The sequence below is a fragment of the Haemorhous mexicanus genome, chromosome 9 (genome assembly GCF_027477595.1).
Source record: "Haemorhous mexicanus isolate bHaeMex1 chromosome 9, bHaeMex1.pri, whole genome shotgun sequence".
Taxonomy (NCBI): domain Eukaryota; kingdom Metazoa; phylum Chordata; class Aves; order Passeriformes; family Fringillidae; genus Haemorhous; species Haemorhous mexicanus.
In genome coordinates this window covers 26,808,360-26,833,954 of record NC_082349.1, presented here as the reverse complement: position 1 = coordinate 26,833,954, position 25,595 = coordinate 26,808,360, and the positions used below count along the sequence as shown (strand labels likewise).

General features: G+C 39.3%; 1 protein-coding gene across 6 annotated transcripts in view; it reads right to left on the bottom strand.

Annotated features, from left to right (window-relative positions):
- RABGAP1L (RAB GTPase activating protein 1 like) overlaps positions 1-25,595 on the bottom strand; it is a 227,286-nt gene that overhangs the window by 73,205 nt on the left and 128,486 nt on the right. For 5 of the 6 annotated variants that reach the window (XM_059854584.1, XM_059854587.1, XM_059854585.1 and 2 more), the window contains 4 exons: positions 21,184-21,258; positions 17,656-17,781; positions 16,155-16,298; positions 3,592-3,633 (listed from right to left, as the gene is read on the bottom strand). In XM_059854584.1, coding sequence (XP_059710567.1) covers positions 3,592-3,633; positions 16,155-16,298; positions 17,656-17,781; positions 21,184-21,258 — 387 coding nt within the window. The remainder of the gene's footprint in view (positions 1-3,591; positions 3,634-16,154; positions 16,299-17,655; positions 17,782-21,183; positions 21,259-25,595) is intronic. The other variant, XM_059854586.1, reaches the window with a different exon arrangement.

Below are 25,595 nucleotides of genomic sequence, written 5' to 3'. Positions count from 1 at the left end.
CTGATGTAAGAGTAGCTGAGGGTAAAATCATCAGTAATAAATTCAGTCAGGACTAAGAGAAATGGCCTTCCAGCAGCAGTTCTGAAAGCTGCTGGTACGGGTTCTGAAATAGATGCTGTGTCACATAATGGCACAACAGAGCAGAAAAGCAGGTCTTCAGCCCAGGAGGTCTTTTCAGTCCAGATACAGAATGAAATAAAGATAATAAATGGTCCTCCTCATCCAAGGTACTTTTGACACATTTTCTTTTAGAATCTACATCTGCCATTATATCTGGGATAGTGCTCCCTGATGTCTGGGACACTGACTGACACAAAGGGCTTTGAGACTGAAAGGTGCCAGCAGAAATAACCAAGAAACACAACTCTCCTGTTTGTGTAATGCTCAGATATCTCCTTTCACATGCAGAGAGGAGGAGTGAGTGTCATAACTCTCAAGAAATGCTGCTCACCTTGACCTGAATTCAAGGAATGATTTAGAAAAGTACTGGGTTTAAGGTATTGTAGGGACCAGAGTAAATCTCTGTAAGATAACAAAGCACTGGCTGGAAAACACAAGCAGTCACAAAACCATTTCTCACTCTTTTCTACCCATTTTCTTTCCAGTATTATAAACCTTCCTGATCAGAACTATGGCTTTCCTCTAGCATTAAGCAACACATTTTTTTAACACAAAAAAACTCAATTAGCAAAATGTTAAGAGTTGTGGATCACAAACTCTGTGAGAAGATGAACTCTAGAAATGAAAGCTTTGGACATGCATCTATTTTTAAAGCCTCTCATTCATTCTTACATTTCCAGAGACCATGTACTCTTCCCTGCTTTTTCAGGAATTAACAGCCACAACAGCAGTGAATCTAGAGCCTGAATTCTGCACAATCACGCTTTTTAATTCCTGCCTCAGTTTGCTAATTCCAAAATAAAGTTTGCCTTTAGCTAGTTTTGCCAAGTTCTCAGATCATAAACGAGATTTAAGAATTAAGCAGTGAAATCCATCAGGTGACCAGTAACAGGACCCAGGGAATGGCTGCAGCTGGGTCAGGGGAGGTTTAGGCTGGAGCTCAGGGAAAGGTTCTTCCCCAGAGGGTGCTGGGCACTGCCCAGGCTCCCCAGGGAATGGGCACAGCCCCAAGGCTGCCAGAGCTCCAGGAGGGTTTGGACAGTGCTCCCAGGGATGCACAGGGTGGGACTGTTGGGGTGTCTGGGCAGGGACAGGAGCTGGACTTTGATGGTTCTTGGGGGTCCTTTCCAGCTCAGGACATTCTATGATTCAATGAAATACTAAAATAAGAAAGAAAACTGACAATTTATTTCTTTTTCTTAGCACACATGAGGATTTTAATGCTTTTAATTTCCAGCAAAGAAACAAACCAGCTGATGACACATGGGATTAGGAAGTGTGCTGGCACTGGAAGGGTATATTATTCCCTGCCATTCTCATTAATTACTTTAATTGGGATTTTAAAAATGAAAATATCAATGCTGTTTGTTGTTTTAAACCACAGATTTTTATGCTGTCTTTTTCTACATTGGGGTTCCCCTCACATGCCAGTGCTCCACTGCATTTTCCACTGCTCAGAAGATGAGAGATGAGGAGTCAGGATTTCCACAGCTCAGGATCCTGAAGGGTAATTCAGATGCAGTCCCTACATGATGCAAGTCAATGACTGCCAGTGTGAGACAGTGCCACGAGCTGGGGACCATGAGCAGGCTGTGCAGCACATCTGGATGCTACAGAACAGAACTCCATGTTTGCCTTTGATAAGAAATCAGATTATTGCCCAAACTTGGTTTTCACAGCTGAAGAGTTTTAATCCTCTAGCTGTTCATTGCTGCAAGCATACTCAGAGTGTGGGAGAAGGGAAGAGGAAGGATTGCTGCGTGTCTCAAATGTTTATTTTCTGAGGATGACTGCACCAAGATGTCTCAGGCAATTGGTCACAGGAGTAGCACTGTCATCTCCAAACTAACAGCATTCCCTATGAGACACAGCCCTGAGTGCAGGAGAGTTCCAGATAAAAGCTTCTCTTCCACTGCTATTCAGTGAGGGATTTGGATGCACACACCTCACTAGAAGCAAGGAAAATGGCATTTACACAATAACAGCTCCAGTATTCCACTGATGAAGGATTCCCTTATCCAAATTTAAAATAATCCAAGAGGTTGTGGATGAGAGAATAATTGCTCTGTTTTAACAAAGAACAAATCCTAAGGAGCTGTTTTTATTCACTCCAGAATCAGAGACAGACAAGAGCTTTGAAACAGTTTTTAAAGCAGCTTTTCTGCAGCATATTCAGCTTCTGTAACTTGAAAAGAGCACCACACTAAAGCACTTAGCCCCTAATGATTAGGAGAGATTATGAACACATTTGAATAGGACAAAAATTACTTCATTCTCAACTATTTTCTTCTCTAACAGAAGAGCAATTCTTGCTGAAAGCAAATTAGAATGCTAATTCGATTTTTTGTAAGCACCAGCTCCATCTCCATGCCACTGTGGAGCTGTGCTCTTAGGTGAGTGTTTCTGACTTAGAATCTTATTTTTTTTACCTTGGTTTTCTTTGTTTGGCTGCACTATAGAAATACTCTGTCACATGAAACCTCCTTTACCATTTATTTAGTGTCTATTACTGCTGAAACAGGCAGCTAGAGCATACACATGCAGGAAGAACTACTATCACTGCCACAAGTAGAATAAAACCAACTCTTTAACTTAGAAAACCGTTATAAATAAGAGTCACAAATTAAATTATTGAATTTACTATTGTATTTGTGGGGTGCCTCATGAAGGAAGGAATGATGAATTTGACTTTTCTTAGAAGGTTTATTATTTTATGATATTATATTATATTAAAGAACGTTATACTAGACTATATTGAAGTGTATAGAAAGGATACTTACACTATGCTGAAAAGATAACAATGAAAACTCCCGACTCTTTCCAGAGTCTGACACAGCCTGGCCCTGATTGGCCAAAGAGTGAAAACAACTCACAGCAGAATCCAATGGAACAACCACCTGTGGGTAAACACTCTCCAAACACATTCCACATGAGCACAGCACAGGAGAAGCAAATGAGATAAGAATTGTTTTCCTTTTCTCTGAGGCTTCTCAGCTTCCCAGGAGAAGAATCCTGGGCAAAGAGGATTTTTCAGAAAATATGATTGTGACACAGAAGTTCCCCATATTAGAGATTGCTGTTCCTCTCTCAGTATCACAAATACATTTGATACCAGCCAATCACATTTTATACAAAAGAACCCAGACACAAAATAGATATGCTGTGAAATGAATCTGAATTGTTTTCTTAACAGTAATTATATGAGACATTTGAATCTTCAGACTGCATCCCTTGTTCCACAAGCTTTATGTTACTATTAAGTTTAATAAAAACATGTCTATCCTAAGTACAATTTTGAAGACACCTCTATCCAAATGGATATTTCTCCTTCATTCCCCTCTTCAGATGGAGAAGGGAATGAAGGATGAACATGAAATGAACACTATTCTTGTTCCTTTAAACATGATATTAAAATAATTAGTATTTTAGTCTAATAAAACAAAATACATTTTCAAAAAAAAAATTACTTACCTTTAAGAGAGCCAAAGCCACATGGAAGATTATGTTCATACCCTGAAAAGAAGAAGAAAGAGACTTCAATCAGTCCCAGCATACAAACCTTTTTTCATACCTATCATTTTGTGGCATCAAAACTCAATCTAAGTCCCTAGGGAACCCTTCCCTTTTCCTGCTACCCTTGCAAGTTCCTCACTGAAGCCCCAAGGCAGTTTCCAAACTCCCACCCTGGGGGAAGATCTCAGCTCTCTGGGGAAACTTCAGTGAGGGACTCAGGTGCTGTGGATGTGACAGGCTGTCCCTCCCTCTGTTGCAGTGCCTTGCTTCCATGACCAGTGCAGGATATTGGCAGCAGCAAAATGCAGAATAATAATAATAATTAATATTCCAGGTGATAAAGTTTTGTTAAGTAACCAAGCTTAGCTATGATTTATCAGGTATAATCTTGCATACTCAAACTGTAAAAAAAACCCAAATAGAACAAAGATAACCCCTCAAGTACAAAAGACACCTTTTTTTACTGTGTTTAGCCAAAAGTCAAAACTATTTCAAAGCTAAACAAGCTGCTGTCTGTATCCAGTAGTTGCTTGCTGGTTTGCAAAAGCTGGAAATACAGATGTAGAGAAATGCATTCAGTGAGAAATACAGGGACAATAGGCATTTATTTGAAGATTAAAGAAAGTCTGCAGCCTACCTGTGTTGATAATTTAAGATTATAAACAACTTTATCTTCATCCAAATATGAAAAACACCATATGCAATTCTTGTTTGCTGTACCATGTACTTCATGTTCAGACTGTTTTCCTGAACTATATTTTCCAAATCTTCTTGCCTTGTTTAATGGCATGATAAATCTTTTCTAACAATAGCTCCCAGAGCTGGTCTCTAGAAACATCTCAACAGATTTGCACACAAGTAATACTGCAATTATATTTTATTGTTGTGGGATAACAACAAGACTTGTGACAAGGAAATGTTTCCAAGCAATTTCTGCTTCTGCAATTGAATGAGTTTCCAATCCTCTTCCTGAAAGCCTGAGACCATCTTTCTATAAAAATTAGCTTTTATAATAACATGCTGGGACTTTACAGGAGCTTTCTTGGGAATAAATTGTATTTTTAATGTAGATAGTATGGTGCCTTACAGGTATCGTACAATTAATGAGTCCTGGAAATGCTGCAACATCAGACATAATGAATATTTCAACACTGAGTTACTTTGCAATTCACTGCATTACCATTGATAACAAAATGGTTTTACCCACTAGAGGTCACAATTGCAGCAGGACTGAGTCTTGCTTCATCACTAGGAAACCCTTCTTCCAAATGGCATAACAATTATTTCAAGTTGTTTGGCTTTATGTGCTTCTTTTTAATGGAGAAATGTAGAAAAACTGAAGTCCAGTTGTGACTTTCAGTCATGACGTTGATAATACCAGAGCTCCAGCAGCACTGAATAAGTTCATAGTACTTTCAGGTTTATTTCAAATATCAATCTGCAGTCAAGAATTAATTCCATACAGTTATGCCATTCACAACTTTTACTTCCTAGCAGAGAGGACTGACAAACTCATTGTCTGTAAATTATAGGAATGAGAATGTAAATGAGAGGAATATCAACAAGCTATCACAAACACTGCACTTTATTCTTAACAAACTGATCAGATTTTGTTATGAGTAAGACTACTGCATCTAATAGTTGGAGTGATGCCACAGGTGTGAGCTTTTATGTTTTTCAGATTCTGTGCTGCTGTAGTGTGTGGGTCTGAGCTTCATATGAGGGGATGGTGAGCTCTGTGCACAGAGCAGGGAGACAAAACAATTGCTGCTCTAGCTGGGACCAAGGACAAATGATCCAAATCTCAGCCCAAGAGCACAAACCCCGTGGGCTGAAGAGAAAAACAAGCACGATGGGACTGCCTGGGCTAAAGCTGGAACTGGACAATTCACTCCAATATGCAAATGGGGCAGAACTTATAAAAGTGAGAGACCCCGTGCCTGCTCGTGCATTTTGGGGCCATTTTGGTTCATCTTGGGTGCAGCCCTGGCTGGGCTCTTGTGCTGCCCAAGGTGGATCCATTGAGGCATTTTAATAAATCCCTGCTTTATTCTTTAACTCTGTCCGGCCTCTGTTCCAGGTCAGCCTGCTCAAGGCATCAGGACTACTGAGGATCAGTTCTCTGTGTATTTTCTGGCACAACCATAAGGAAATGTACACAGTTCTCATTTATTTTCTAAATATTTTTTTCTGATCTGCCTAAAACTAATGCTGTTTCTGAATTCAGATGAATAAACTCTCTCCTGGTACTTCTCTTACACCATCACTCCTCACATGGACAGCAGCTGCAGCAGAAATAGGTTTCTGCCTCCCTTGAAAATCCTCATCTCTTTCTCAAGCCCCACCAGGCAAGGGGCAGCTCACAGACCTGCTCCTGTTACTTGAGGTAACTTGATCAAGGCTCAAGCACCCTAAAATCAGAACATGAAAGGACTTAAAATACCCCCATCCAACTATCCTGAGCAGCATTCTGCTACTCTCAGCACCAGAAAAACACCTGCAGCCTCCTCCTTCCTCCAAGGCAGAGGGAAGTCCTGAATCAATGCAGCATTTTCAGCTGAGGCAGCAATTGCTGCAGTTTCATTCTGCTCAGTGGGACTTGCAGGGCCAATACAGCCAACAGCTGGGTGGACTGGAGCTGGATGCTCCAGATTTCAAAGCACTGAAAAAACTCACCCCATGTTTGAACAGCACACTGGTTAACCACTGATCTGCCTGCTGCAGTTATTTGTCCTAATTCATGCAAGACTCTTCTTCCACAGCCAAGTTTAATGATGATGGTTATGAAAAAGAAGGCTCAGCTCATTTTGTCACAATCTCTTATTTAAAACCTTAATTTATCACACAGTGATTTATAAGCTTCAGCAGCTGTTTTAGAAGAAAGACTAAAAATACCAAAGTGCACTAGACATATAAGTCATGGGTAGCAATATTCCTCCAGCAGTTTGATAATGGACACATGGAAGTCCATACAAATCATCCATGAGGGGGAAAGAGAAGGGAGCCTGTACGAAATGAGCTTTTGAGAATGACTTTTTAAAACCAAAGGTCATATGCTTAACCAGGCATTTTGAAATAAATGCTGAATGTCTTGGGAATGGTTTAGATCTTATATCTGGGGTGAGCTTTCTTGAAGTGCTTTTTGGTTTTTGGTTGGTGTTTTGCTTTGTTTTTTGGTAGTTCTCATTTTGTTTCGGTTTTTGGGTTTTTTGTTTGTTTGGTTTGGGTTATTTTTGGTGATTTTTGTTTGGTTGGTTTTTTTGTGTCCGGAATGATCACTGCCTCTTTCAAACCATGACACTGTAATACCATGCAGATCTCATACTGAGATTTAAAAGATTTGCACGTTTGAAAGTTGTTCAGAATTTCCTTAACACTTTTTTTAATAGAAAATAGTCAAGAGTAAAATTATACACTTTTAAACAAGAACTTGTAAGAGCACAGGAATGGTGAGGGGCTTGTCATCATGTCCTGTCACAGAATCAGGTGTTATTTAAGGACCCTCTAAAGCTTGTGTAGAGGCCTTGAGAACTTCAAGAGAACTCATGAAACTCAGGGGTTTTGGAGAAGGAACAAACCCAACTCAGGGAAATGGAAGGGAAAGGGAAAAGGAAAGGGAAGTTGGGAGTTTTTACTATATTTCAGCCCCCTTGCAGCTCCTGCTGACTACCACACTGACCATCCTCTGCTTTACAGGAGCTCTTACTCCACAAGAAAGAGCATCATTTAGCAGAAGAGCCCTTCATACCTACTGGTACTGGGATGAACACTTACTATCCAGGAAGTGCCCATTTAATTCATAAAGATTGTGCTTCACAGAAACATCTGCTCCTTTGAACTATGTGTCAAAACCCCTGTAATTTCCAGCCACCACTGGAAGAATGTTCTCATGGGCAAACCAGTGAAACTCTCTCATGAGACCGTAAAAATGAAATTACTCATGTGCAGTAAAATTCAGACTAGCTGAAATAAATGGAAATGTTAAGATGTTAACCCTAGTCCAGTGAGAAGTTTTCCAGTTCTTAACTCCCTCCAAAGCCAAGATTCCTCCTGCAGATAGAAGCCTCTTTGAGGAGTCCTCTCTTTGAGTCCCTCTGCACTCTGAAACAAGATGATTTTTGAAAAGGCCTGAAAATTAGGCTGGGAACAAAAAAAAAAACTGAGACTGGTAAAGATGCTGTTCCATGGGACCCAGTTTGCATTCAGTGGGACCTCTGTGACAGAAAGGCTGCCTGTGGCTTCCTGCTGAAGGGAGGAGGGACAGATTTCTACATCTGACCCAGCCAATCTGCCCAGAGGCCAGAAAAAAAAGGAAGTCAAGGGGCAGCAAACCAATATTTGCTAGGACCAAAATTCAACAGCCAAGCACAGAGCTGAGTGAAGATAAACAGTTTAGCTGTGTGTATCTGGACAGCATTTGCACTGGGGATTACTTTAGAATCTCTCTCGTGTTTTAAAGCTTCTGTTTAGTGAGAGAAGCTTCAAGAGAAGACAGGCTATATTCAATATTAGCATCTCTCCAACCCAGAACCCCTGACAGACCTTCCTCTGGTTACACAGTAATACCCTTGGCACCATCTTCACCAACAAAAGGAAGTGAATATCTTTAAAAAAGAAAAGGAAATTTAATTCATCAATGTCCTTATCTGTGTTTTTTTTCCCTAGATACGCATGACATGTGAAAGGAAACAGTGAAAGTACTAATAAAATTAAAGCTCAGCACCAGGTAAAAAGACAGATGTAAGAGTCAATCACCTCCTTAAGGGCTGAGAAGTCTCAAGCCCCACATGACATGAACCTCTTCCAGCTTTCTAATAACTGAATTCTCCCTTCTTTAAAGGGACACTAGTTATTCAGTGAAGTTAACTTGACATTGCTTCATAATTCCAAAATGTTCCATAATTATGTGTTCAGTTGCACAGTCTTTCAAGGGAGCTGCAGAGGATAATTGGGGTTACAGACTCTAAAGGAGAATTAAAATTCTATTTAAGTTTTGGATGAGTTCCAGCAAAACAATTACTTGGCAACTCTAATACGTTGAGAACACACAAGAAACTTTAGGAATGTCACAAACATCTTTGTTTTGTTGACAAGATGAATATATGGTCTGAAGCTCAAAGTTCCCTTTGTAAGCAGGGCAGCCTTGGAACATGCTCTGCAGGGGCATGCACGTTAATTAACATCTTTTAGGCACTTTGTGGAGCTTGTACATTTATTCTAGCTCAATGACAAGATGACTAAAGGAAAAAAAGGTTAAAACTCTTGTTCAAATAAGGCACAACACAAATTAGCAGGTTTTGTGTAAACAACAGATACAGCTTTCTTAGAACAGGAAAAGATCAAACAAAAAGCAAATTACAAAGAGCTCTCACTGCTAAGGTGAGTACAGTGGAGTTCTCAGACTGGGCTTCCCCCAGTGACTCCATATGCATATACAGCCTGAAATTCTGCCACACAGGCAGGGAGAAAACCCAGAAATCTCCCCCTGATCTATGATTCCATGAAAAACACACATAGCCAATTAAAACCAGTTGATTGAACTATTAGAGAAGCAGGTACCAGGGAGATGGCAAAAACAGCACCAGGGGATTCTGGATTGATTTGAGTCACTTTTCTGTATTCTGCAGCATAAAACAGCACACAATAAACACCAGGCAGCCATGAACCTGAATTGGTATGATTTCACGTGAAATTGTTTGTTTGGATGCTTTTACAGAAATAAATGGGATTTAGGAGTGAATATTTGCATGTTTGGGGTGGTTTTCGTGTCATTTGCTGCTGAGGTGTTGCTATGGCTGAATGAAGGTAGAGGCTGCTGTGAGAATAACATTTTTTTCCTCTCCACCTTCTGTGACTGCTTGCAAAGAATAAAAATTTACAGCCACAGAATTTGAAGTCTTTTCCACATATCAAACTGCTCCCTTGCATGAGGTGTTTCTGCAGTGATACATTCCTAATTCACCAGCAACTGCTTATGGGCTAGCAGCATCTGTCAACCAAGCCAGACACTAACGCTACTCTTCTGGTTTGTAAAACTTTCAGTTGCAGGAGTTTTAGACATTTCTGTCCCTTTTCCCAAACCTGATTAATACAGGGACAGAGAAGGGACCTCAATCCACAATGGGCACCAAGGGTGTTACCACACACAAGGAAACAAAAAGAGGTCTTATCTCTTTATTTAACACAGGTCCTCCACCTCTGGGGTAGAAACAGGGAATGGCTGTTAGATGTGCTCATAGGAGAAGGAATCTTCCAGATCCCAGTTTTCATGAGAGCAGACAAGGTGAGGGCTTCAGAACATCTCTTGACAGAGAGTTGTGCCCTGTTCCCCCTCTACCTGTTCTCACACACCACAAAGAAAAATCCATGCCCACACTAAATCAACATCTGCCCCCCCTGCACTCCCTCTGATATTCCTAATGTTACTCCTCATCCTCTCCCTTCCCCTGCCACGACACAGCCCTGGCTCTTGTCTCTCTGAACCCTGACACTGGTCTTCCCTTTCCAATGATGAATTTTGATTTTACATATTCAGAAAATCCGTAACAGCCTCAGATTCCAAGCACAAAGCAACAGAAAGTTTTTCAGCACAGACAGACTGCACTACCCTCTTCTTTAAAAACATTTCCCAAATTAGCTCAGCTTCCTGGATTTGCTCATGGAATATCACCCTCTCATTTATGATACTTTCCTTCAGTTATTTCTAAAGTGTTGTTGAAGCTTGCAAAGACTGTTTAGGATATGCTGCTATTCCAATACAGCAGATGGCGCTAGTGTTAAGTAAGCATTATGGAAATTTACTGTATTCCTAGAAAAAACAACCAAGTGAACATCAACTAGCAGGTGGCTAAAGTATTTCATGAGCAATGGGGAGAGTAATGCAGAGCCACAGTGTGAACATGGCATTAGATGTGTCACCCTTCTAAGACGCAAACAAAGTCATCCAAACCAGTCACTCATCATTTTCACCCAGATCTTAGAACATTTCTAAGAAGCAGCCTTAATGTTTAGGACCACAAAATTTATCAGCATCACCCAAAAGGTACCTTCTGTTCTCTTGGAGTGCAGACTCTTGGGAGACTGTTTTTCCTTTGCTCATGCTGAGTGTTCATCATCAGCCTTGTTATTTTGGGGATGAACAGGCAGCACCATGACTGGAAGATACATAAATTATGGATGTTCACAGGAACAGCTGGACATCCTTGAGTCAAGGGTTATGCCAAACCCTCTCCTAGAACCTCTCAGATTCCATTCTCTATTAAAACATTCTTCTCCTTGGTCCAAGCCTGAATTATTATAAATTCTGCTAGAACATTCTGTGTCCCCAGTCCCCATGGCAATACATAACATGGTATTACACACCTCCAGCAGTTCTGCTGTTGACTGAATTTTAAATGCAAACACCTTACACTACTTGTAACCTTCACTTTGAAAAGAACTTAAAATTGTTTATCATTATAATCAGAATGTTTTTAACACACACATCCAGAAGCTTTAAGTAGTTCCTCGTGAAGCACACACACAATCAAATCCTACACCCTTCTTTCTTTCTTTTTAACTTAATTTCTGTTCCAGTGCTGAAAAGCCCCCACAGTGGATTACAGCTGTAGATCATCACATGAATTAGGCTAAAATCACTTTTCCTTTGGATTTAATAACTCATCTAACTGCAGGAAAGCCAAACATCCAGATCTAGTAAACCTGAGGTTATTTCCATTGCAGACCTCCCATTTCTGCAACAGAAATAATCATGATGGTTGACATGTCAACAGATCCTTGAGTGCAGCAAGCCAGCATTACCACTGGACATCCAAATTCTAATTCCAGTCATCCATCTGGAGTCTGAGAAAACCTATTCTCCTTCTTCTAAATTAATTAAAAGCTAATTATAGCAGTCTGGGAAAGAAATCCTTTCCAGTCCCTTTACATGAAACAGCAGTGGCTGATAAGGATTTCAGCAAGACTCAGCTCTCCAGCAGGCCTGATACAAAGGGACTGGGCAGGAGGAAGGACACAGCCTAAATGCCAACATTTATTTGCCTGTATTCCTAAAAGGAACACAAACAGACAGCTCCTGGCCTTCTCCAACTAACATGTATGGCATTGACTTCACTCTGGGAAACAGTACTGAAATAACACAGACAGCTCCAGCACAGGTCTATGCCTACTTGGAATTTAAGCCCAGCATTTAATATGCTGTTACCATAAGACATTTTATTTCTAAAAAGTCCATTCTTGTGTTTTGTGTGATTTCTTAAAATATTCATAGCTGGAAGGGTTAACAAATGTAGACAGCATGGCAATACAAGTAAGTTTAAAAAGTTCGATTTTTCTTCCCCTAAAGATCCACAAAAGATAAACAACTGTGCAGTCTTCTATTTAATTCACATTTCATCTCAGTGCAGATTTACAGAGGAAGTGGGCTTGTTCTTGACTCAATTCCTGAGGAAGTTTAATAAATTGAAATGTTCATCTGTTCTTTCTCAGCTCTGTTGAAGGCATCACAGAAGACTGTGACAGTGACAGATAAAAAATAGCAGGCTGTTATGGTCCCTCCTCCTCAGCCAGCCCTGAGCGCTACCAGACGGCGTCTCCTGGCACATCCATCCCCAGCAAGACACACACAAGACAGAAATCAACTCCTCAGCATCAATATTTGTGATTCTGCTCTGATTTTCAGTGTTTCATTAGGAACGAGTGCTCCCAATAAGCAAATCTCCACAGTGTGGTGCCAGGTTTTAGCTATCAGTGAGCGCTCGCTCAGCAGCACCGCGGTGTTCACATTTTAAATGATTTTTAAAGACACCTATCAGCCTTTGTTGTGACAGAAAATTTCTCAAAATCGATTATAAAAAGTATTTTACACAACATTCTGAAAGCAACAGTTGATAAATAAAGGTCAAGGAGTGATGGTATCCCAGCTTTCAATTCCCCCTTGTGAAAGACACTTTCCCTTCTTTGCTATTAGCTGTATTAGTAAACATTAAATAATTTAAAACCCAAACCTGATAATTAGCTGCATTGCTTTGTATCCAGTCATGATCCAGTCAGAATGGCAGCTTAGTAATCAAATTACAGAGTCAAATTATGCATTATGATACTAAAATAAACAACTGTCTGTGCCAGCCCAGGAAGGGCAGCATGCAGGAGAGGTTTTTGCATATTGCCTAAAAGGAGAGAAGTAGTATTTTATATCCCCCAAAACTGCACACAAAAATAGCCAGATTAACCTAAAATGGAGGTTACCCATAGTGTTTCAGAATTCTCAGCTAATAATGGAATGACAGCTTGAGCTCTGCACCTCCTTTAGTTTTGGCAGAACTGTATATATCAAAAGGTTAAAGAAATTTATTTTTTAAGCAGGAAAAAAAAATATGACAATTTTGAAAATGCTTACAGATTATCTGCCAACTGGTTTGGGTTGTTTTTCTCTTCTAAATGCCTACTGAAGGTCATTTATTTAGTGTTTTAAAAACAAATATTTTAATTTTAAATGAAATAGTTTAAAACACAAAATGAAGTGAAATGGCAACTGTTTGATATTCTGCAGCACAGCTGTTGCACTGAGGACAGCTCTGAGTGACAAGAGCTTTACCTAGATGAATTGCTATTTCTGAGCATGACTTTAAATAAATAATTTAAAATAGAACAAAAAGAGACAGCAAAACAGAGCAGGCTTGAGAAGTGTTCAATAACATCATGTCATATTGACAGATAAGACTGACAAATCCAAATACAACTCTACTTTTCATCAACAAAAATGTTCTTCAATGCAAACAGAAATAGCAAAGGGGAAAAGACAAATGAAACAGCTGCAACAGGCAGCTAAAAGGAGCCTTGTAGAAAGATCTCCAGGCTCCAACCCACACAGTTGGCTGTAATCACATTAAAACTTTCACCTGGATCAACAGGTTTGTGTTTTTATTACAAGCAGCTGATTCTTATAGGATGTACCAGGCACTGTGGTGGTGTACCTGCCTGAAGCCCTAAATTATCTTCAAGCTTCTGTCATGGGAAGAAAAAGAATTCCAAAATGTTTCATTTCTGCATGGGTATGGGTGACAGATTCTGCCCCAGAATTACCCAGGTAATATTCTAAGATCACTGGAAGTTGAAGTAATTTGAAGAGTTTATTCACATCTTCAACAGCCTGGTTACAACTTAAAATAATAATAAAAATTATTAAAAAAAAAAAGTGCTAGGAAGACAACAGAATAACATAACTCAGTCACACAGAAGCTATGGCCAATTCCAAATTTGTGCAAATTTACATCAAACTGCTCTGAAGCAGTATTTCCTGTGAGAATGATGAGAAGACCATGACTGTAGTGACAGTCATTTTGAAGGGATTTTAAAAAATTCCTCCATAAAACTTAATTCCCATCATAACTTCAGCTCCTTTTTCATAGATATGCTTCTGCCCAGGAGTTCTGTCCTCAGCTTGTGCCTCTGTGCAGGCAGGGGAAGGAAATGTGCCTCCCTGGTCAGCTGGGAAATTCCAGCACTTCCAACAGGGATCGCTCCTCTCTGAACTGAAAGCTGAGTATCTGTAAGGATCAATTTCACTCTTCCAGCCACAATCAAAAATCCACCAAAAAACCCAAGCCAATACTAAAACTCTTGCTTGACATGGAATCACTGAATGCTTGGGGTTGGAAGGGACCTCTAGAGATCAGCTATTCCCAGACATAAATTGTTCACCCATAATTCAAATCTTTTCAAGGCAGCCAAATTGTCTCCCTTAAAATTATTAGTTAGCAGCAATGGTTTTAAACGGTTTTCTTCCCCTAATTTTTGCTTTCCTGTAAGAGTTGCACAGAATGTGAACATTTTGTAACCACAGACAGGACAAGGATGTGGAGAAAGAACAAGTCAGAAACTTGAAAGGTATTTAAAATTCATCTGTATCTATGAGAAATTAGGGAAAAGGCTGGAAGCTTGTTTTTACAAACTTAAGACAATTCACTTCAAAGGCTTCTTGCTTTTCTGGGGATTTTTTTCTGCAGAATATGTTTCAGTGTTAGCAGCTGCCACTGTTTTTTCTCCTTCCAGTTGCCAGAATTACCAGCATGCTGGTTGTTCAGAGATAAAGTAAGGAACAATTTAATGCAGAAAAATTATGTTTTGATTTCCCCCATGAGTCCTTCCAGAGGCTGACTGGACACACAACTTCTGTATTCTGTCAAGGAATGGATTTTTCCTGGCTCTGCCTGTGGCCATAGACCTACAGAATTGACTTGCTGTCTACAATGAGAGCCAACTAGATTTTTATTTTAATCTATGCCCCTCCCACAAATTCTCGGACCCACCTGTTACTTGAGAGTGGTTGACTCCTGACTCTGAGGAGCATTTTTCTGATAGCCCACACTGGTGCCTCAGGACACTGCCTCCTCACTGCCCCACTCTTTCTCAAGATGTCTGCATGTATTTTCTCTCTGGAAATAAATTTTCTTACTCTTTCTGGTTTATTTTTAGCCGTAGCAAAAGCAGCTCCTTTAGCTGTGTGTGATGACCCTCCACAAACACTGACAAGTTTTCCCTTTCCCTGGCATGTTCTAATGTTGCACTCTCTTACTTTCCCCTTGGATTTTCACCTTCTTTCCCACCCCAATTGCTTCAGACACACTGAGATAAACGTTGCCAATATTACCTTGCTTTGATAACTGAGCATCAACATGCAGAGTAAGAAATAGTCTCAAGGACTGAATCCTACCAGGGCACCTGCAGCAAGCCTGAAGATTCTCAAAGAAAATATTTCACAATAAAAATTAACAAAATGAACTAGAGTCAACAGTGTTTCATACTAGTGAAGCCTTCCCCATTTAAAACTATCAAATGTTTTATCTATTTATTTTCATGTTTGTGACCCCTTGAAATTGGAGAGGAAATCAGTGACAGGTTTAAAAGCAGGAGTAATGCCATGGACACTCTGACTTCCCACTTACAGAAGGCAGGACTGGTATTTTCCCAAAATAAATATTCTAGATTATCAACCTCTTCTGACTGGCTTTTAAAAGAAAGTGTAGATATATCTACAGCACAGACACCATTTTGTATCTGGAGTAGTGCATTCCTAGATGGAACAGCATGGAAAAGAACCAAAAGGAAGGAGCTTCCTTCAGTTGTGTTTGGCCCTTCCCACTCTGCTGAATATCAGCCCACCCTTTCTGTCTGTGCGCACTCTGAGCCAGGCCACTTGGAGAGCTTTCCTTGCTAGGTGTCTTCAAGAAATTACAATTCCTAATTCTGAATACTCATTTAACAAATTAAATGAAAAACAGATGCGTGCATCAGATATTCCTCATTAGACCCCTCAGCAAAAATAATGAGGCAATCCAAAGTTCTAATTTTAAAACCAAACCAGTGCTTCACTGAACATCTTCTGTTCCATATAATCAAGGTTTCTACATAACTACACACATTTTATAATCAAGCAGTAAAGGACTTCAACACACAAAATAAAACAAGAATAAAATATTGATGGAGTGGAGGAAGAAATTTCTGATTCAATATTTTTTTACCTCACAAAGTAGTAAGTCAATGATGTGGAAGACCATGCAGAGTGGAAACTTGGCAGTAAAAAGAGTGAGAAACCATTGGGATGCATACATGTGAGCTTCCAAATTGAGGTCTAAGAAATGGCTGTGCAAGTCTGGTAGCTGCTCCTGCAATAAAGGAAAAAAAAAATGTTTCACAGTTACTCATTAATTTGAGTTCTTCATCCATACTTGCAGTAAGGACCAGGGTGCTAAATATCCAAAAACACAATAAAGTGAAAGCCTGGCTTCTTTTGAGCAGTGAAGACATTTCTTGATAAATTTCAGTGCCCATGGTTACAGTTTTTAGTAAGATATCCACAGTGGATTCTATCACAGTATCAAGGAGAAATTACAGTATACTGAGAAATTACAGAATCTTCAACAGTTGAAAGGCAGAGCAGTTGTAAAATCTATGTCATGCTGTATATTTTAAAGTTATTCCTTTGCTGTCTCTTGCTATAAATGCTTCTGCCACAAAAAACAGTGGCTGCAGGAACCAGATCACTTTGCAGAGCTTGAAAGCAACAGAGCACACAACTCCAGCAGACCATTTCTCTAACTAGGAGCACATACAAGCAACACAAAATAAGCACTGAAAATCCTACTGAACAGTGACGACTGTCACTTAATAAAGTATCTTTGTTAAGAGTATATTTGTTAATCTGTTTGTTAACAAAAATCTTTGTGGACATAAGTAAATATTGAGAAGCCCATATGCTAAAGTGTCACACTAATTAGTATGCAATTTCACTCCAAGTATGAAATCTGCACAATTTGACATCTGAAAAAATACCATTAAATTAGCAATAGTCTGTTTTGTTTGGTTTCAGTATATCCCACAGAGGTACATGTGAGAGTTGACTTCATCAAGCAGCTTTTCACTGTGCCAGCAGAAAGGCAGGGCTTAATGAACTCTCAGTAATTCCTTATTAGTCCCAACAACAAGGTATAACATTTGCAGCCCTTCAGTTGTGCTAAACTGCTTGATGAAATAATTCCAGCTGAAAAAAGGGCAGAGTCTTGGAAGAGACAGTAAAAGCTGCCCAGTGGTCCACACTTGATTGGTATTTCATAGGCATCAGGATGTCCTGATTTGCCTGACCTCTTAACCCACATAATTCATGGGAAGTAGGACAATGATGGAGGCAGTCCAAAGGATACATTGGCCTCAACAGCACAGAGATATTCTCTCTAAGCAACATCAGAAACAGAGAGGGGGCAAACAGAGAGGGGGAAAAGGCAAATACCTGCTTGGATACAAAGATTAGCTGCAGAAGTGGTGTATCAGAGACAAAATAAATTAATAACAAATCTGAATCAAGATGTTTGAATTCAGCTATTAAACTTTGCTTTCCCCCACCTCTAAAAGGAAAGGGGATTTGAATGTGCAATAGCTTTTGGAAGCAAAGCATTCATCTCTTCTTCATGCCAGTATTTCCATTTATGAAAGAAATCAAAGGAGAATTTGTTACTCTGGCCCCACCTGCATTAACTTCTCCAGCTGGAAAAATTTGCAATGGAGATCTTCAAAGTTATTTCTGTAGAGGTCCCTCAGGCCATAGTCATACATTATTTTCACAAATACACAGAATGCCTGCTCCTCTGGCATCTGTTTGCAAAAAGACACAAAAGCAAGGTTAATAACAGAGCTAAGGCTGGACATGCCTTACACAGACACACACTCCAACACCTTGTGCACAATGAATTCAGAACCTGGCATGCATTAGAATTTTCAGCCTAGTACTGTGAATGCTGAATTAACTAACTAAAATCTCAGGGGGACTAATCTCCTTGATGAGTATCTGGATTTGGCTCTGTAAGGCTTTCTTTGAAGAAAATGTGGGATCATATCATGAGTTCATGTGTGTCTACATCCCTACAGCAGCACAAGTGTCAGCAGCATTCTGTCAAACAGGTATGAGAACAACCAGTACACAACTCTCAGGAATAAAAAAAAGAATGAAAATAAAATAAAATAAAAAGATAACTCATGACAGTGATGTCTAATGAGAGATACTTGGTTAAATGGGAAAAATTCAGGAGAACTAAGGTACAGCCAACCTCCAGTGAGAGCAATGCTCATCCACTTTCATCCAAACCCCAGGACACCAAACTCTGAAGTCTGGTTTCCCACAGTCCCATCTATTAACGTGCTGACTTCTTCAGAAGCCCTACATCCATAATCTGCTTCATTGTGACCAAAATTTCTCACCCAAGAGTGCTTTGGAAGGTGGCACTAACACAATTGTCTGAGCCACTCCACACTTCTGTTTGTTGGGAGGGCCCACTGAATGCTGACCTGGTGGGAAGCCCTGGGTCACAAAACCCCCACATCCCCTTCCCCTGTGCCTTCAGGGAACACAATAATGACAGGCACAAACAGAACCCAAATCAACCTTTCCATCACATTCAAAATGTGCTTTCTTTTGGATGCACCAGATTGTAACAAATAAAAACAACTGCTGAGAATCAAGAACAACTCTTGACCTTTTAGTGTATTCACTCATTTGGTCTACTGCCAGCTTCTTATCAGATACCTGCTACAGATAAAACCTCAGCATTTTCTTCCAAGTGAATTTTAGGCTCTTGATATTTCCCTTCAGGGTTTCATCTTATGCTCAGGCCATGAGTAGGGCCTGTCTCCAGGGCCATGGGCAGACAGTTTCATTTTTATTTTCAGACATCATAAAGGAAAGTAACAGGTTAGCACAAAGTATTTCCAGATTGGATGATGCCTAATCAGTCTGGGCTTCATTTACCCAAGACAAATTCTTAGGAATTTCAAAGCTCTTAATCACAATTGTATCTGGATGGAATGATCCCACCTGACAGGATAAAAAAGCTGCAGACAAAGTAAAGGGAAGAAATAATTTGATCCTGACCAAAAGGCTTGAATCTGCTCTGTAAGACCATGAGTGCAAATTTCAGGGGTTTTGGTAAAATACAATTAATTATTTCTAATGAGATGACAGGTGCTCATGCACAGGCACATCTGCCCTACATGCTCACTCAGACTCTTGTGCTTTGCCAACCACCTCTTCCTCAAGCCAAGGAGATGGAACAGAGGTCAGGACCAGGCCAAAGAGCTCCCCAAGTCCTTGCTCTCAGTGAACAGAGGTTTTCCAGTATTACCAACCCCAAGAATTCAAATGTATAAATCAAATTTTCTTTTTTTTTTTTTTTAATTTAAGCAGAACACGCATTTTGGGCATTGCCATTCTGATTTTTAGCATTTAGATATTTGCCCTTTGCTATAGTTTCTCTGAAATCACAAAAGCCAGAAATTTTTGATTATTTAAAATGAAATTTTAGGTGGAGGTTTTCCCCCCCCTGCAGACAATGACTCAGAAAAATAGACAAGAAAAAAAAAGTCAAGTACTGTGAGCCTCAAAGTACAATTGTTAGAGTTGGCAACACTGTTTCCCTGTGATTAGAAGTTACCTGCATTCCCTTGATGAGAATTTCAAAGAAGCAAAATCACAAAAACAGAGGATGGAGGTTCAGGCTACCCAACCATGCCAGAACACACAAACATTGAAGAGAAAGGATAACCTGTCCCAGGGAAAAAGGCAAAGGAAGGGCTCTGGAAATCCATGAGAAGGTAGAACAGTTAGGAGGGTCTTACAAGTGTTCACAGCATCCAGATTTTTTGAGAATTTGAGAAAATGAGCAGTTTGAGGGCATCTTAGGAAGCTCCCCAATCACTTGGGCTCATTGAGACTCCTTGCTTCCCCCTTTCTCTAAGAATTGCACTTTAATACCCTCTGATGAACCCAAAAGTTAAAAAGGGTTTATTAAAATTAGTGTAATTTCCATTTAACAGTCCCTGTGTGCAGGCAACTTCCTCCAGCTCCAGAACCACTAAGGACAGAGCTGGTTCTCTGTAGCAATGACAGCACAGCACTAAGGGAGAGGAGCTGAGGTATTAGTCAAATGTTAAGAATGACACCCACACATTTCTAAACAACTCTGGTATTGAAAATGGCTCATTTTTCCAGTGCAGCTTCAAAATCCTGCTTTGGGTAAAAAATTACCTGTAAGATAAGCTATTTTACAGTCTATGTTAGACTGCAATAATGGGACTAGTTGGGGTTTATTCTTAAAAGACGTAAAGCTTCTCTGCAACGCTGTCACTGCGTATCATGGTTCTCAAGACTTCAAGGAATCACAGCTCTCTCTAGGAATTACAACTTAAATTAATCTGAATTTCAGCTCCAAACGCCCTGGGAAGTGTGTGTATAACATACATAACACCAGCAGCTGTCTCAAACCCACACTTCAAAAGGTATTTCAATCCTGGCTGATTTTACTAATTAAAACCTGAGAGAAAAAGCAGGCAAGAGCTTGAGTAAGAATTGGGGTTGAGCTTTGGGCTTATTCAGATAGACTTTACCTCACTAAATACACTCTTTGAATCTGCTGCTTTGCCACTGAGAAGTCAGATGTAAAGCACCTTGCACCTATAAAACTGTGTATTTATTTATTTATCTCTGGACATACACACACCCATGTGTTTATAAAGGAAGCAACAGATCAAAGTTTGTGCAGTTTTTGACTACAGGCTAAAATATCAAGGTTAAAAAATCAGCTTTCCCTCAGAAGATATTACAAAATGTCCCTAGTAGAAAAAAATCTTCCAAAAAATCAGTGAGACTTCTTGCTTTAATGATCTACTCTGAGAATGTCTCCTGGAGTTAAATTCCCCATAAACACAAAGGGAGCTTACTTAGGTGACAAAAAAATTAAAAGAAAAAATTAATATGTAACAAATTGGTTTCAGGTTTTGACACAGAAGTACTTGAGAATTTAATTGATTTCTCCCAGATAAAGGAAATCTACATTCATGAAGATAGAAACCATTAATCTCTACAGCCAAAAAGCAACAGGAGGAAAATTAATACAGGCAAATAAATAACAATAAATATCTGTCAAACAGTATGGCTGCACTACAACTGATTTTACAGCTGCCCTGGTTTCAAACATCAAAGCTTCCGTTCTGCAATTAACTCACATGAAGCAGAAGCACAGCTGCAAGGAAGGACTGTCCCTGGCAATAGCCAATGTCTTCATCATAGACAGAATAGGCCTAGAAAAAAGAAAACCAAACTGTATTTAAAAAGCACAGGCATCACCAAACTGTGACATCAAGGAGCTGTTCAGGACACTGCCAGGGTCTCAAGGGGCCTGCAAGGAAATTGAAGAGATTGATTCCATCAGGAGCTGGAGTGACAGGACACAGGTAATGTTCCCCATGGGCACAGGGCAGGGTTAGATGGGACATTGGGACAAAATTCCTCCCTGGGAAGGTGGTGAGGCCCTGACACAGGGTGCCCAGAGAAGCTGTGGCTGCCCCTGGATCCCTGGCAGTGCCCAAGGCCAGGCTGGAAGGGGCTTGGAGCACCCTGGGACAGTGGGAGGTGTCCCTGCCATGGCAGAGGTGGGATGGGATGAACTTCACGGTCTCTTCCAGGCAAAGCCATTCCATGATTATCTGTGTAACACTACTCAGGCTAAAATCACATAGGGGGTAAAACTGTAATCACTTTTGTGCTTTCAGGGCTCTTCTAAAAACACCCACAGGTCTCTTTCAACCCTCCACAGATGCTGGAGTTGTAGTTGTAAATTATTATTTTTATTTTTCAATCAGCCTAAAAAGAGATGGATGCAATTTCCCTTCACCTAAATCAAGGATAATTCAGCTTAGTGTTAACGATAGAACTTTACCAGTGCAACAAATATAACATGAAAACCAGGGTAGTTTGTGCTGGGGGGAAAGCGAATGTTTGTTTTTGGAAAAACAAGTTCTGACATTATGCAAGTACAGGACCTAAGGTTAGAAAACTGCTGAGAACTACTCTAACCTGAAGATTTCATCAGAAACAGTTTTTCCATGCCCTTGTTATGCTGAAGAATGAATAAAACTCATTTTCCTACGCTATGACAGACATGCTTTTTCTTACTCTTAAAAAAACCCCAAACTAAAATAACTAAACTTTCCTTCCCCTTTACTTTTCCAAGATGAGAAGACAGATACTGTTTTTAAAGAGCTGCCAGAGGATGTTAAGAATTTGTGGAAACTTGTGAAAGTCTAAGCAGGACCAGCAGGACTGACACCAGAGGGAGGGACATCCTGAGAGAAAAAGCAAAATACTGAGGGTACAGCCAGGGAAAAGCAAAGCAAAGGACAGAGCCAGGGAGGAAGGAGCCACAAGGATCAGACAATCCAGTTTTCAGTCTGATGGACTTGTGAGGAATTCTGCAATGACTCTGGAAGACAGGATTTCTCTAAGTGCAGAATATTCTGAGTATTCCTTCAAAGGTCACTGTTTCTGAACAATTCAGCCTTACATTTCCTTTGGGAAAAGCTGACCCAGGACTTGCAACCCTCTGCCCTTTGTGCTGCTCACCACTCCTTTGAAAGCTGTTAGATGGCATTCGTCAGGAAATGAGTGAAAATAATCCCAGCCCATTGCTCAGTTTCAATGGACAAGAAAATTCAAGAAGACACAGAAATCACTGAAAAATGTTTAATTAACCCTCACAATCCAGGTTACCAGTTTAAAACAGGTCTAGTCACAAAAGTCAAACATAAAATCTAACCTGAGAAATGTGCAACAGCAGATACAAAATTCAGTTGGAAAAAAAAGATGCTCTCCATAAAGAAGTTAATTAGCTTTAGAAGTATTAAATTCACAGAAAGGACTTGAGATGCTTAAATTAGTATTTTATATCATTAACTAGAATCATTCACTGGTTAATCACCATCATGAGTCTTTATCTATTTGTTGCCCAGATCTATCAGTTTGGAGATGCCTAATGTCTTGTCTCTGTAGCTTTCCTAAATGATGTATTATTCCTGGTTTTGATAGCCCAGCTCCACTTGGAAACAGATGTGCAGAATTACAAATGAGAAATTTGATTTATGATTTCTTCCTACTATAAAAAACCACTTCTAATTTACTTCAAAAAAAATATCTAGGCTGAAAAATGAACATCAAATTATCAGTGCCTGGGGGTTCTCTGTTGTGAAAAGCATTACAGTGATTAATTTGCTGAAAATAGCAATAAATTGATCCAAATAGGTTATTATAAAATAAGTATTGAGAAACCAACACACTGGAGAAAACAAACTGCTTCCAAAACTGACATAGATTGAAAAGTACAGAAAGTTTTAAGAAATAAAAACATACTTCTTATGAGATTCTGAAAGAAGTTAAAGTTACAGCAAGAGAGAGAAAACAAGGAGGGTACAAAAAAATCCTCACTCTGCAGTTAAATACTAAAATATAAAGGAAGAATAGCGAAGTTTCTCATAATCAACTTCCTAAACACCTTTGAGCCTATAATAAATCCATTTCAAACACATCCAGAGCAGGAAGGCAAAGTCTCTGCTTGGAAAATAGATGGTCACTGTAAGGAAGTTGTATTTAAGCTCCAGCAGAAAATTCCTGTGAACTTTCCTTGTGTTTGTTTTATCACAGAAGAATCACAGGGTTTGTTACCCTGCTGGAACCATTTCTAACAGGGGATGTGTTGAAGGATCTGTGTCCAACAAAGTATCAGAAGAAATCATAAATTAAAAGGAATAAAATTACTGAAAAATTATGAAGAACGGCCAGTATTCACCCAAAAAGCTTGAGGGGAAAAGTAAACTGGTAAACCACTAATTGCCTGATTGAAACAGAAGAGATAAAAAAATAGAAACTTTTCTAAAAAGGTTGATCCACAGAACTACAAATCAGCAAGTAGTGGATAATGTGGTTTAAATAAAAATATGAATTAATTAGTGGACACTGCCTACATAGGAGAAAAATGTCAAAGGGCCCCAGTAAAAAGATGTAATTATTAAAATGCCCTTGAAGCAATCAAAACACATTTAAAAAATTTAACTGCTTGATCAATTTTTTCCACTTTTTAAAAAGTTTTTTTTGAAAAAGAATTTTTTTGAAATTCATTTCCACAAGGTCCTTCCCCAAAATCTGATCTTGGCAAGCAGCTGTCTGCAGATACAAACACAAACTCTTTGGACACAAACTTCAGTTCTGCATCAGAATTAGAACAAACAAAGAAAGAGTCTGCTCTTAAGTCAAAACAACATAATCCTGACAACCAAAGGTTTAGTTTTTAATGAAGTCTCTAAAATATGCAGGATTTCATTGCATCTACCCAATGCAGAGAGACTTTGGAATCTTAATGCACATCACATTTCCAATTATACTGTTTTATTTTTAAGCAACCTATGGGATTTGGTAGTGCTGAAATATGATGTAATTAACCAGAATAACCTCAAAAATAAGGATGCTGCCTACAGATACCACCATAATATCATATCATTAACTAACAGGCTAAGATTGACTATTTAAGATTTATGCTTCTAACTTTCATTTTCCACATGAAATATAAAAACAAAGCAAAATCCCAAATCCCCTATTTCCACTGCAGTCATTGTAACTTTTTAATTTCAAGAGGATGGGATTTTCCCACGACAACCTGTGGCACCTCACAGTTTTTAACTTATTATTCTCCTAAACTCTTGAGAAACTTTCAATTACAATTCCCCAGTTAACTGAGATTTTAAATATTCTCTGTCTCATAAATGGGATTTAATGAAGGTTCTGACTTGAAGCCTATTTTCATTCATTTTTAACTGAATGAAGATTTCACATACTTGAGACATCTTTCTAATAATTATCTGTATTCTGAAAAGAGCTACTATGGAGTTATTAGTGCATCATCATTAGGAAGTGAATTCTTTGGAAGCAGATTCTTCTCCAAGTCCATGAGTGAGAACCATCTGCACTTTGGGAAAGAGAACCAAGAACCCAGGGCTGGGCAGAAACTCTTCTCCAAATTATTTAACAGAGGAAAATCTCCCAAGATCAGAGTTTTCTGTTGACAGAAAAATTCCATGTACTAGCATTTAAACAATGAAGGGAAAGATGGCTGAATTTAAAACTTCAGCTTGGATTTCTGGAACTTCTGTCTGTGAGTGCCAGCAGATTTAAATGAGGAAGAAGAGAGGTTAGGCCTCTCCATGAAATGACCAAGGGAAGCTACTCAGTGTTTAACACTGATGTAGCTCTGCTGAAATATGCTTTAGGAGACTTAAAAGACTTCCATGGTGTCTGAAACTCAGAGTGTCTCAGGAAAACATCCATACTTTAAAGCAGACTTTTCACCCAACAAGGTATTTTATTATTTTTCTCGTTATCTGAATTATTACTAATTAAAATTATTGATTTTTATTATACTTTTATTATTTTTAATTTTATTTTAATGCTTTCACACAAGGTATTTTTTTACATGCTCAGTCACTAAATAATTTTAGTAACAGCAGAATTTAAAAGTCCATACCTGAATTTATAATAAGACTAGCAGTCTGAAAGTAATAACATTCCTATGGGTGCAGCATTGAGTATGTAT